This window comes from Pithys albifrons, chromosome 7, assembly GCF_047495875.1.
Source record: "Pithys albifrons albifrons isolate INPA30051 chromosome 7, PitAlb_v1, whole genome shotgun sequence".
NCBI classification, from domain to species: Eukaryota; Metazoa; Chordata; class Aves; order Passeriformes; family Thamnophilidae; genus Pithys; species Pithys albifrons.
This window is the reverse complement of record NC_092464.1, coordinates 41,728,570-41,741,516: the sequence shown is the minus strand read 5'-3', so window position 1 is coordinate 41,741,516 and position 12,947 is coordinate 41,728,570. Positions and strand designations below refer to the sequence as shown.

Here is a 12,947-nt window from a genome sequence, read left to right as displayed (position 1 = left end):
GGGCTTTTTGGCCACCTGAGCACACTGCTGGCTCATGTTCAGCTGGCTGTTGACCAGCACCCCAGGTCCTTTGAGACTGGACAGCTTTCCAGTCATTCTTCCCCAAGCCTGTAGCACTGCCTGTTGTTGTCGTGACCCAAGAGCAGGACCCAGCACATGGACTTTGTTGAACGTTATACCCTTGGCCTTTGCCCATTGATCCAGCTGGTCCAGATCCCTCTGCAGAGCCATCTTACCCTCCTGCAGATCAATTTCCAATGTAACTTAATGCTGTTTGTGAACTTCACAAGGATACACTCAATCCTCTGATCCAAACATCCTTCATTTTTGTTGTATTGTGTCAGTTGGGTTTATTTATATATTTTAACTGAAGGAGTACTTGGAGAAGCACGTTGTTTTAGAAACAAATCCCGGAGAAGTTGAAAATTTGTGTTTATCTTCGGCATGAATTAAACAACAGCACTGTCACAGAGATGCTGTGAGGCTATAATGAACTGAGTATTGAAAAGGAGTCAGAACACATGGCTGCTCAAGGCCCTCATGTCACTTTAGGGCTTGGATCCAATGCTATGTTCAAATTAAATGATTTTTGCCTTGAGTTGCCAAATCCCAAAGTTTCAGTTTGGCACTTGATGGATCGAAAGAGTTGCCCTGTTGCAGAGCAGAGAAAGGCACAGACTTGTCAGTGGCTCAGTTTTCTGATCTGGGGCTATGTTTTTGGTTTTGGGTTTTTTTGTATGTTCTTGGATAACATGAAGATGTATATTTAATGCATGGCCCACCCAAGGTCCTCATATGCTCTTTTGGTCTTGAAGAACAAAAAGGCCTCTTGTTCCTGGATGTAAAATGCTTGGTTCCTTAAAATGGTGTTGATACACTGTGGACATTGTCTATGCTGCTACTCTGTAGTTCTTTTGCAGGACCACTACACAGTGATTTCTCTTGAGACAGTAGCCAAAGAAGAGTAATTGTTGTATCTCTCTTTCTTATGGCATGATTTGTGGCTCTGTAGGAGCTGAATACAGTTGTGCTTATAGGTATCAGCCTGCCTTTATTCCCCCCACTTTTTGATATTTGAGTCCCATCTGAACTTTATTCTAACACAAATATGTATTGCATTGATCTGAAAGGTAGAAATCTGAAATTTGAGGTAACTGAGGGTAGAAGAGGGCGTGTAGACAGCTGAGATGTGCATGCTGATATGAGCAGTTTTTTAGATGCAATGAAACTAAATTCCTCCCCAGTGCAACTTGATCATGAAAGTAATAAAGTGAGAGAACACAACATTAACTCATCGTGTTGTCCCCTGCTGAAATTACAACAGACAAAAATGAGTAATAAAACAATCTCATAATAATATAATTGCTTTGTGCAACTGTGTTTCTAGGAAACTTTTAAAATCAAGAAAATACAAATTTTTGTTTTATTGAGCACAGGGCAAAAAGTACTTGTCTTTGAAACATTATTAGGAAATGAAAACTACATCTGGCTAGAGGTAAATAGTGCAGCAGCAGACCTTAAATCCATTGTTCCAATTTGATCTTCTACTCAAAAATTTTAATTTCTTACTATAAATGTCCACAGATTTAATGATTTGACCCAATAAACAAAACTGTGATAGACATGGGAAGAGTAACCTGAACTCACAGTATTTAAAATTACTTTTGTAATAGAGATATAAATAATACCTTCTATTTTTTTTAAGGGAACTATGAACAAGTGAATTATTTGACAGTGTTGTGACTGGGTGCTAAATGTTCTCTGGTATAATTTTTTCCTAAAATGATACACTACAATCTAGTCTGATGGCTTCTAGTAATGATAGTGGGGGCAAAAAAAGAAAATTCTTACATGTTTTTAATCAATATCAAGAAAAGACTACTCCCCCCCACCATCAAAGAAACCAGATTCCAAGTCTATGTAGCGGTATGAGTCTTGTTCCTTTTCTATCCTACTGAAAGACAAAATTTTCTGAGAGGTACAGATATACTTTTGGAGAAAAAAATAATGTATCTTGCAGGCTGTTTTAATTTGGTATTCCCTTTGTACTTCTCTTTTCTTCTGCTTTTTGGTATAATCTCTTAGTTGCTCAAGTCTTTAATCTTTCTCACAGACCCTCATATAATTTTTTTATAATAAAATACATGATTTAGTGATTGTCTTCTTACTAGTATACTGAATTTGCAGGTCTGCTGCTTTCTCAGTTTGGAGAAATCTGCTTATTCTTGGTGATTCATACCTTTCATTTGAATGTAATGGACAGAAATCAGTGATGGAGATAACTTGTATTTTAAATGATTCACTAATCAGTCAAAAACATGTCCAAACTTCTGCTGAACAGCACACAGCCACTTACAATCTTTATTACCATTATTGATGTAATGTAAGGCTAATTATCCACCTATGTATGTTATTATTCTTGTAACAGTCTAAATGAATGAACCTTAAAGGCTTTGTGGATGTGTCATGTTACAAAATTAAGGTTTCTTAAAACTACTTGATAGCATCAGGTAGTGTCTTTGTATGCCTTTATTTAAAAAGTCAGTGATGGTGGGGGAAATGTTTATGTCAAAAAGAAAGAGAGCCCTTTGAGATCATCCATCTCATCAAAATAAGCATGACAGGCTTTATTACTCAAAATGTATTCATGCCCATGCATTAAAATGTTGTACATTTTTCATAATTATGTTCTGCAGTAACTGCATTTGTGTGAACTCTCTGGAAGAAAATGGAATTAATTAACCACCTAGTTTTCCCTCCTGTATTAAAAGGAACAATGCTAGACATCTTCACAATTGCTGGAGTATGCATTGCTTTAACTCTTCAGTTATAATGTGTAAAAGAACAAATTTTATTTTTTTGACAAGAGCAGTGACAATCCAAGGATTGCATGAACTTGGTTCTAAGAACTGTCCAGCCCTATGGGATGCTGTGTACTCTCAAAACTGACCCCACTGCTATGAGTGGGTGGGCATTTGGCATGCTGCAGGGTACTCAAAGTAGTTTTGACATGTAAATCTCTTCAGGTCAAGAAGGTTACTGTATCTTTAATTCCCAGGCTAATCATGAAGATTAATTAAGCAGAGATCAGTGTACTTCTACTCTGGAATAAGACAAAATGTACTTGTGCTGGAGTAACAGTACCCACAGTAGAGCAGGTCCTTCTAGAGGTGAATGTTGGAAATATGGAAAGGTATGCCATGAATATTTGTTCAACAGAAAAAAGCTTGTAAAAAATACAGAGTGGTCTGTAGGGTTGATTATCCTTCTCACCAAAGTGATTTTACCACATTCTGAATAAATATACACTCATTTCTATCATCATCTTTTACATGTACTTCACAGACTGATGCCCTTTATTCAGCACTAAGTGAGAAGTGGGCTGCATGTGTCTGTACTCATTCAAAGATGTGTCTGTGATGAGACCTAGCAAAAATTCTTTGCTGAAATAGTAACTTCATTTTCTGAAAGATGCAGACTAGTCCAGACTGGAACTTTTTGCAAAATCCACATTAACATTTGAAGATATGCTGAGTCCTGCCTAAAGTCTGCTTGCTTTTATAATGGCTTCTAAGATTCACATTGATGTGAACAATCTTCACAACATCTCGATTTTCAGATCCTTTTGCAGAGATAGTGCTTTGAAAGCCTTGCAAGTCCCAGCTGTACCACATCTGAAGGCTTCAGTAGATCTTGGGACTTGAGCTCTTTGATCGTGCCAACAACAGTTGCTGAGTTGGGCCAGGGGTGAGTTTAGCATAGTACCTTGTCTGGCAGTGGCCAACAGCTGAGGGTTAGAGAAGGCATGCAGAAAAGTTACACCAATAAGATGGTGGAGGCTTTACACACATCATAACACACACTCTGATTAAGGGTCCAGTTTCCAAAGAGTGGTGCTTTTTGGCTTTCAGACCTATTCATTGCTTCTAGATTGTTGAGGTCAATAGCCTTTAGATCTTTCTTCACATTCCTTTCCTAACTCTTACAGTAATTGATACTTTTGACTCAGTTCTAGGAAAATCTTTTTTAAACAATTAATTATTCTTTCCCAATGACACTTCAAAATTTCTACTTTTCATTCTAATGCAGAACCAGCTTTAATTTTATGGAATAGAACTTCTTATTTTTAAGCCCACTTTTTAAATGTGGTGCATGTCTTTTTTTGTCTTATTTTCCCTGTATGTTATTGTTAAATATGAGGTAGACTTTGAAATATGTAGCTTATCGGTTTGATTTTTGTGTTAGAATATGTTGTTGTTGTGACTTTTAGGTGCAGTTGAATTAATTTTAGTGTCACTGTTCCCTATGTTAAGGAATTTGTTTCTTTTAATTGCACGTGTACTTTTTTCTTTGTGCCTCTTTTATTTAAAGTGTCATTACTCCATGAAGAAGGCAGCCTCCTTCCTGGGTATTGGTACAGAGAATGTTTACTTCATCAGAACAGATGAAAGGTAAGAAAGCAAAAGCCATGACTGTGATCTCAGCCTTTTAAAATTGCAGTAGTGCTGTGCATAACCAACCTATTTGAATGTAACTGAAAAAGTTTTAAATCTGTGTCCCTTAGAGGTAAGATGATACCTGAGGAACTGGAGAAACAAGTCCAGCGGGCCAGGAAAGAGGTGAGAGGGGGAGAGAGAGCATGAAGGGGAGAGGAGTGTATGCACTGTGTGCTTGTGTCTGAGTGAAAGGAAAGAGAACAAAGAATGAGCAAAATCTTGAAAATAGGGCAGTTAATGTAACAATGGCTTTCTTACAAGTGAAATCTGTTTGCCACAATCTTGTGAAACAAGCCAAGGCTTATGGATTCTACACTCTTAGAAGGGAGGAAAATTCCAAGAGCGTTAACTGCTAATGAAGGACCTGAGTATAATGCTGCTCTGAAGTATTTAGCACATATCTTACAGGATTTCTTTTGCCCTTGATCCTTCATTTTTTTCTTAATGGATGCAGTATTTGTTTTCCTAAAAAGGTTTTTCAGGTAATTACTGCAGCTATTCCTCTGTCCTCTGCACTGAGCAAGAACTGGGACATGTAGCGTAGTCTCTAAAACCATCATAACCGGCTAGAAATGCTAAATTCAGTCCTTTCTGTTATTGTAGCAAGAGTGCAGAGATATGCCTTTTTTCCCTAGGGGCTTTGCTAAGTAGAAAGCCAAAGCACAGCATTTGGAAAGGTACTGATGTGTGGATTTGGACAGCATTAGCATACATTCCCACAGTCTGTAAGACAGCATTTAACTACAGTCAACATAATTTATTTTAGAGAATGTGAATTCCAAGAGCATCTTCTTGGTTGGTTAGCTCACCTTCATTCTTCTAGTCTGTGTGTCAGACCAGTAGGATTGAGAGCTCAGCCCTTGGTCCATGATCTGTGAATACAAAGTCATAAGTGCAATGCCTTTGTCATGGATGATACCATCCATTGAATCATGTCTTGGGAAACCTACTTTAATGGTTGGTAGAAAAGCCAAGGCAGTGCTGTTCTGACATGCACTGGCATGGCCACAACAGCTTTCACTAAGATCTGATTTAGATAGATGTTCTGCCAAACAACTGTCTCTGAATTTCATGCTAGATAGCGTAGCTATGGATACATGGTGGCCCTAATGACCTGGCAAACTCTCTGACTTCCCTCTCTCTGTACGTTACCTGAGGAAGACAACCTGTATTTTACTCATTTGATCAAGGTGTGGGGAAAAAATGGCTGAAATAAACTGGAGCAAGAGGAAGTAGGCTCACAAGAGAATGAACTCTTTACTCTTGCAAAAACAGAATTCTTGTTTGTTCATGTAATAATAAATGTAATGGTTATTTGAAAGAAATCATCTGGCATTTATTTTTTTTTTAAGAAAACCTCAGTATGGTGCTCTGCAATTTAAAAACAAATGGTCTATATTGAAATGCTCTGCTTACAGGAAAACACTATTTCACTTGCATTTTAATGGAAGTTACAGGTGTATTGGAAGGTTTTCATTTCATCAGAGCTTCAGTAAGTGTGTCTGTCCTTGATAAAGTGCTGCTTTACAACTTCTACAGAAGGACACTTCAGTGAATTGCAGTAAATATTCTGATTACTCTAGACAACAGAGGATGTATTTGGTAGTGACAGAACCACAAAATGATCACTGAATATGAGTAGCAAGAGCTTACATCTCTTTTTAGAGAGTTTAGTCAGGAAGATTTCTTTAATTACGTTGTCAAGAATAATAAAAAATTGATTCTCTTCTTCAAGGGAAAACTGTAATGGTAACTATTGGAATTTGTAGAGATGATAGACTTATTCCTGTAATCAGTCATGCTGCCAGCTGGCTGCTTGAGGACCTTTGATGTAGCTGTGGGAGAAAATTGGTAGGAACACTAACACAAACTAGATGCATCAGATAAATATTTGACTCACTTGCAAGTGTTTTGTACTTGAGCTTCAGGCTGGTTTGTAAGCTTGATTGACTAATGTGGTAGCTTGTACTACGAATAAATGACCAAAAAGTGAGTTATATGCTGGTAATTCTTTGTGAATGTATGGGATTAATTTAAATTCATTCCAATGTTACTTTTCACTGCTTTAGCAATTTGTAAAGAAATTTTAAAATATAAGTAAGTCATAATTATGTACCCATCTAGTAGTTCTCTACACTGTAAAGAAGTATAAATCTGTCAGAGTACAAAGGTGAATCAAGTCTGTACGTGTCTGTAGATGTTTAAAAGCAGCAACAATTTTTTTCTTTATTTTTAAAAGAGAGATCAGTTTTCAGTTGAGCGAAGACACGTGACAGACTCGTGTAGAGTTTTAGTTTTTCAGCTGTGTGCTGGTTTAAAGGCGAACCAGCAGGGGAAATGAACTCACCACAAGAGAGATTATAAGTCAGACCTAAAATTTAATAATAATATTACAATAAAAACACTGACACAAAAAGGGAAATTGCTTTCAACTCAGAAAAACCCAGCAGTATAACCCAGTGTCCTGGGGCACAAACCCAAGGGGGTATGTTTGCCCTTCTGCTGAGACCCCTGTGGCTCCCCCAAGTCCAGAGCAAAAGGAAATGAAAAACCTGTTGGTGCAGACGAGGGCTGTGGTCTGGGTGAGAGCAGTGATCTCCTCCTGTCGAGGTCCTGCTGCTCCTCTGGATCCGACAAGAAGTTACCAAAGTCTTCTTACCCACCACTTATGTACCCTCAGGGAGCACCCAGTCCCTCCCCCTGGGCTGGGACTCACACAATGGGTGATTAACTCTGGGAGCCAGGGGGTATTGAACTGTTGATGGCCCATTAGCATCTCCGCCCCCTCAGGCTGAGTGTGAAGGTGATAATGACTCCCTGGGCAGCTGCTGCTAATGGCCCGTTGTCCTTGGGAATGAATAGAGGGGGTAGAATACACAGCTTTGATCACCCCCACACAGTGTCAACTGGTCCCTCCTGCTCAACTGGGACAAGCTGATGTCTTTTCACTAAACTACATTGAGTTACATCAGCAGACAGACATCATCTGAAAGATTTAATTCACTTCAAATGAACTTCAGTGACCCCAGACTGTGCAATGTAACAACACATTTAGTGCCTGTTTGGTAACTGCACTGTCAAGCCATAGGCCAGATGCTGAAATGTGCAGAGCAGTTCCTTCAGTGTGGCTTTACCAGCAAGTGCGACTGCACAGTCATCGCCAGGACTGAGAACCTCAATTTCACTCCGTTATTACAGACTCCATCAATTCTTTTCATTGTTGCAGTTTCTGTCCCAAGTAGACACAGACACACAGATCCGTGAGGGTGTGTGTCCTGGTCTGCTGTTGCAATTGCACCCCTGCTATTAGTTGAATGGGAAAACAATGAGAAAAGCCACTGAAATGAAGATGGATGACTTGCAGTGGTTGCCTGAGACTGCAGCCTGACAAAAGTTTTCCCTATCCTATCCGCCTGACCTTAAAACTGTTAGAGATTTCCAGTGGTCTCTCGCTCCTAATGTTCAGTTACCATCTACAGCCCTTCCTGTTTTCTAGACAGGAGTGGGAGCAAGGGAATAGCGCTGTGCTGCAGGTCAGGCATGGGATCGGGCAGCAGTGACTGTCCTTGTCATCGTATGTGCCAATGCTGCTGAAGGCAAACTGTGTTGTCTCACTGAAGTTTCCTCTTCACCAGGCAGAGAATAGGGGTATTGTAGAGACAGTGCAGGTGGAAACCCTAGAGGGATGAGCCCTTTCCTTGCATGGGTACTCTGCTGGCTGAGCTAGTAACTTTTATTTTATCCATCAAAATGACAGCAAATATGGTAGTGAAATGTGAAGACTGAGAAATGAAAATGCGTGTATAAAGAGAGATTTCAAATATCTGGTGTGTTTTGATTTTGACAAAACTAGCATCTGTCAAAACAGTCTGAAGCTGGTGAAGTCTGCCCTGGGATGGTGTTAACTAGAAATGGAAAATGGCACTTTTGTAATGGAGTTAAAAAAAGAGCCAGCACTTTTAAATGCAGTTCCTTCTGCTGAGAAACTAAATGCCACATATTTGTCCTACATCCCTAGATGTTTTTATAAATTAGTTCTGCAAGTATACTGGGGCAAATGAGCAGTGCAAATTATAATTTTTCTTTGTTTTGAATTCTATTGCAGGGGTCAGCACCATTTCTTGTCTGTGCTACAGCAGGCACAACAGTGCTGGGAGCATTTGATCCTCTGGATAAAATTGCTGATATTTGTGAAAAGCATGGCCTCTGGCTTCATGTTGATGTGAGTTTGTATACTGTGTGGTTTTGTTTAGCACTGCTTTTTATAATTGCTATTTTGCTTTAGCTGTTGATATTTCTGTCTAGAAGTAAGTTGGGCTCTAATAACTTTTTTTTAATAGGGAACAGAAATGCATTCTGCTTTGTCTTTGTTACATGTGCTGCAAAACAGAAAATAACTTGGTTCTGACAGTCAAAGCTATTTTGTTATTGTCAGATTATATTTCAAAATTATTTTATAATCAATTTCTTCTTCTTGCTACCTGCTAAAAATGCTTCAAGGGTGATTATATATAACTTGGAATTCATTCCATATTCTGTTGGAGAATAGACACATTAGAATTGTGGTGTGTGGTTCATACAGGTTAAAATACTGTTATGTTTCAGGCTCAACCAGTCATAAATGATTCTGTTTCATATTCACAGGCTTGAATTTCCTTATATTTTTTGATTTTTTAAAATTTTCTTTATAATTTTAGGTTTGTATATTAAAACTCATTCATAAATCTTTTTGAAATAATCATGGAGCCTTTTTACTACCTGGAAGAGTTAGATGTAAATGTATTTTTGTAAAGATAGGTTTCTTCATATTTTCTAAAATTACATTTTCTTTATAATTGCAGTGCCACAAATCCAGAATGGCTAGATTAGAAGTCATGGAGCAATAAGAGAATCTGGAGCAATGTTAATGGAGATTTTTAGACCTGCTCTAATTTTTTGAAGTGTTTGTTTAATATTGAGTGTCTAAAGAAAAATCACATAGGCAAGTGATGTCTTTCAAATAAATGTCTCCCAGACGTTAATAAATAAAGTCACTGTATGTGAGTCAAAAGAGTTTTCTTTTTGACTTGGAGGCAAAGATGCAGAATTTGGGCCTAGTATTCAAAATACCTGGCAAGGCTCCTGGTGGCTGTGCTGCTGAGAGCAACTTGTCAGATCTTCAGCAGAAGTCACTGACATGGTGTGCCAGTCTCGTGTGTGCATGTGTACAGCTGATGGGAAGAGGAATGTGTTTGGAATCTGTGTTGGACCTCAGAAGAGTTAAATAGACATGGCTGGAGTGATCTCCAATGGCTTTAGGAGACCAACGAGTGATCTCTCCATCGCCGAAATAAAATTTAATGGAATAAGCCTGGGCCATGTTCTGAACCATAGATGGTTGATAGTGCTTTGAAAAGAATTAACTTTCTTTTTCCAATTTTGCTTCATGTTAAACTAAGGTAAAAATGTCTGTGAATATCTTTAAGTCAATTTTCTGTTTGAAAAATGATGTAGTTGTAAGATGTTAATAGATTCCCAGTAGAAGAACAAATGTCCAGTAATAAATTTTGTTTATGGTCTGGAAGACCAATTATTCTGTTAAGACATGATTCATTTTATGAACCTCCCAGTGGTTCTCAGAAGTTCTATCAGAATTTTTTTCTATTTTTCACAATCTATGGGGAATTGAGTGGATGGCTATTCCTTTATTTTTTGTTAAAGGTTTCTAGCTGTACATAAAAGAGAACAGGATATGGGAAAGACTGAAAACCTTCCATGTAAATGATATCAGGCATAAATGTATATACAGGTGTACTATGGTAAAATGAGCAGACTGTAATTCATAGTGTGACTTTTTTTTCACTCACAGTACCACTAGAAATAGATTTACTAAAATAGTATATGAAGAAGTAGAGTGAGACTAGGCCTCTGTCATTCAGAAAGACTGTACAAGAAACAGGGAGGAACTGGATTTTTTCCTTTGTTTTTAAGCAGACTTGCCTCCTTCTAGCCTTATAGGCAAGAATATAATATTTTTGAAAGCTTTGAGAATGTGCAGTCCTGTGAAAGACCTAGCTTGTTGAATGACTTACACATTATGCAGTCTGAGTTATAACAAGTGAGTACTGCTGTTTGGGCCAGCTGTAACTTTGAAGGGAAAAAGAGACATTGCAATTAAAACAAACAGTAAAAAACAGGTTAAGTTCTCTCTAATTTAGGACTTTTCATGTATCATTAATGGGCATCAGTATTATCTACTGTATATGCTTTCATGAGCTGTTACTAAGAATAACTTGTATGAATGTCAGTGGTGTTATTTCCAGATTTACACTGATTTATCTCATTTCAGAATATTTTCTGATCCCAAAATTGATGTGCTTGCCTTAGGGAGACTCTTCATTAAATATGAAATGATAAAGCTGGTGATTCTTAGGAAGGGCAAAAAGGAGACCATCAACATAAAATCAGTGAACTTCAGGAAGATAAATTTCAATCAAGTCAGAAATAGTAGATAAGCTCTTGCATGGAGACAAACCAAAAGAGGCAAAAGGAGTCCAGGAAAATATTATTTTAAGAAGATAATATCACTAAGTTCAAACTGCCCTAACAGTCAAGCCATTCAACAGCCTAAGTGCAGAGTTAAAACAAGCTTATTTTGTTCACATTACAGTATTTATACAGGCATTCCAGTTCCTTATGGCATTCTAATCTACACCTATGATGCCTTTCTAATAACTTGTTTTTCATCATCAATATGCTCTCAGGCTCTTATTTATGTCATATATTTTCTGCATGTAGCTTTAAATACTCTACTTCAGTATTTCTTCCTTGATGGTCCCTGCTTTGACTCTTTTTTTTTCCTATTAGAGGCTAGTACAGAAAATCAGGTTTGACCTTATTAGCCTATGCTTAGGTGATTAGTTTAATCACTCTGTGAACACTGATTTCCATTATTCAGCTGTAAGTGATTTGCTGCATATGAAACACAGTAATTTTCTCACACCTTGTTACTGATTACATTGTGTGGGACATAGGTAATAATATTTGTGTTTTGATCTCCCCTGCATTGCTCTCAACTGGGTTTGTCATCAACAAAACATGCCAGTCTTGTTTGATCAATCTGCTTTTCCTCTGTAGTCTCATGGACGGAGGAGAAACAGTTAACTTTATTGTGTCTTTGCAAAATCTCATCAGAAAGCAGAGAAACATGCCAAGCTGCAGCTCTTGTAGTGAGTGAAAATCTGGCTGGAAAATCATACCCAGAGAGCAGTAAACAGTGGTGCCCTGAAAGAGGAAAATTTTTGAGCAGGATTACACAAAGGTCTATCCTAGGTTAGAATTTATCTGTTATTATTTTCATTAAATAACTTGAATAAAAAGAATGCACTGACAAATTTGAAAATGACATAAAACTGCTGCAAGGGACAGTGGGAGGACAGGATTAGAAACTGAAGAGATTTTGACAATTTGAAGGAAAAAAAGTGAAAAAAACTAGGCTATGTTTCAAAAAAGATAGAATTCTAAGCTGTAATAATCAAGTGCACAAACACAGGGTGGAGATTGTTGGCTAGACAGCAGATCCTTAGAAAAAGATCTGGGCTTTGCAGTGCTTCACAAATCAGTGGTATTTTCATATAAAGTTACATGTCTTTCAGAAGCGAATAAAGAAGATACATCTGCTTTATCTAGATTGTGTCCAAATAAAAGATGCATTTCAAGCAGGTTAAGGACCTACAGGAGAAAGATTAGAAAATGGGAAAGCAATGCAGATAAACAGAACCACATCTAGCAATCATGATCAATGAGGAAAGGTGGAAACCACTGATCTTATTTAAACTAGAAAAGACAAAGAGCTAATACATAATAGTCTACAGATGCTTTAAAAAAGAAAGCTATAATCTGTTCCCCAGATGACTGGAGGTGTGACCAGAGGTAACTCTGTTCAGGGCTGAGACTTTAAAACCAGGTTGTTACTGTTGGACACAAATTATGTGGTTAAGTTGTACAGCCTCCATCATTAGAGGTCTTTAAAAGCAAAGACTGATTCTCAGTCATCTTAGGTGCATTCTCATTTGTGTGTTTGTGGTTTTTTAGGTTATTTGTTGTTTGGTTGGTTTTTTGTTTGTTTGTTTTTAAATTTTTATTTTTTTTGCCAGCCCTGGATCCCTGAGCACTTGATCTTTGAATAGGGTGAAGAAACATGGATCACAAATCTGTTTTATAGTACTGTGGCTCAAGGAGAGATTGAAAGGTGGTGGAGATGCCTGCACCTCCAGTACTATCATTCCTCTCCTAAGTATCCAGCATTAGTTTTTGAATCAAAGGCAGAAAGTAGTGGCAATAGTGCTGTGGAGGCAGCAATTGCTGGTGCCTCTCTGCATCTTATTTTTCACTTTAATGCTAATTACAAGTTGCGTGTTCATTGATTAAAGCCTCTAGAAAAGACAAGTGTTTGACAGAAAAGAGATGAGT

The 12,947-nt window shown here is 37.8% G+C and overlaps 1 protein-coding gene across 3 annotated transcripts in view; it reads left to right on the top strand.

Moving 5' to 3' along the window:
• GADL1 (glutamate decarboxylase like 1) overlaps positions 1–12,947 on the top strand; it is a 124,499-nt gene that overhangs the window by 60,357 nt on the left and 51,195 nt on the right. For all 3 annotated transcript variants that reach the window (XM_071561132.1, XM_071561134.1, XM_071561133.1), the window contains 3 exons: positions 4,372–4,451; positions 4,565–4,619; positions 8,602–8,718. In XM_071561132.1, the coding sequence (XP_071417233.1) occupies positions 4,372–4,451; positions 4,565–4,619; positions 8,602–8,718 (252 nt within the window). The remainder of the gene's footprint in view (positions 1–4,371; positions 4,452–4,564; positions 4,620–8,601; positions 8,719–12,947) is intronic.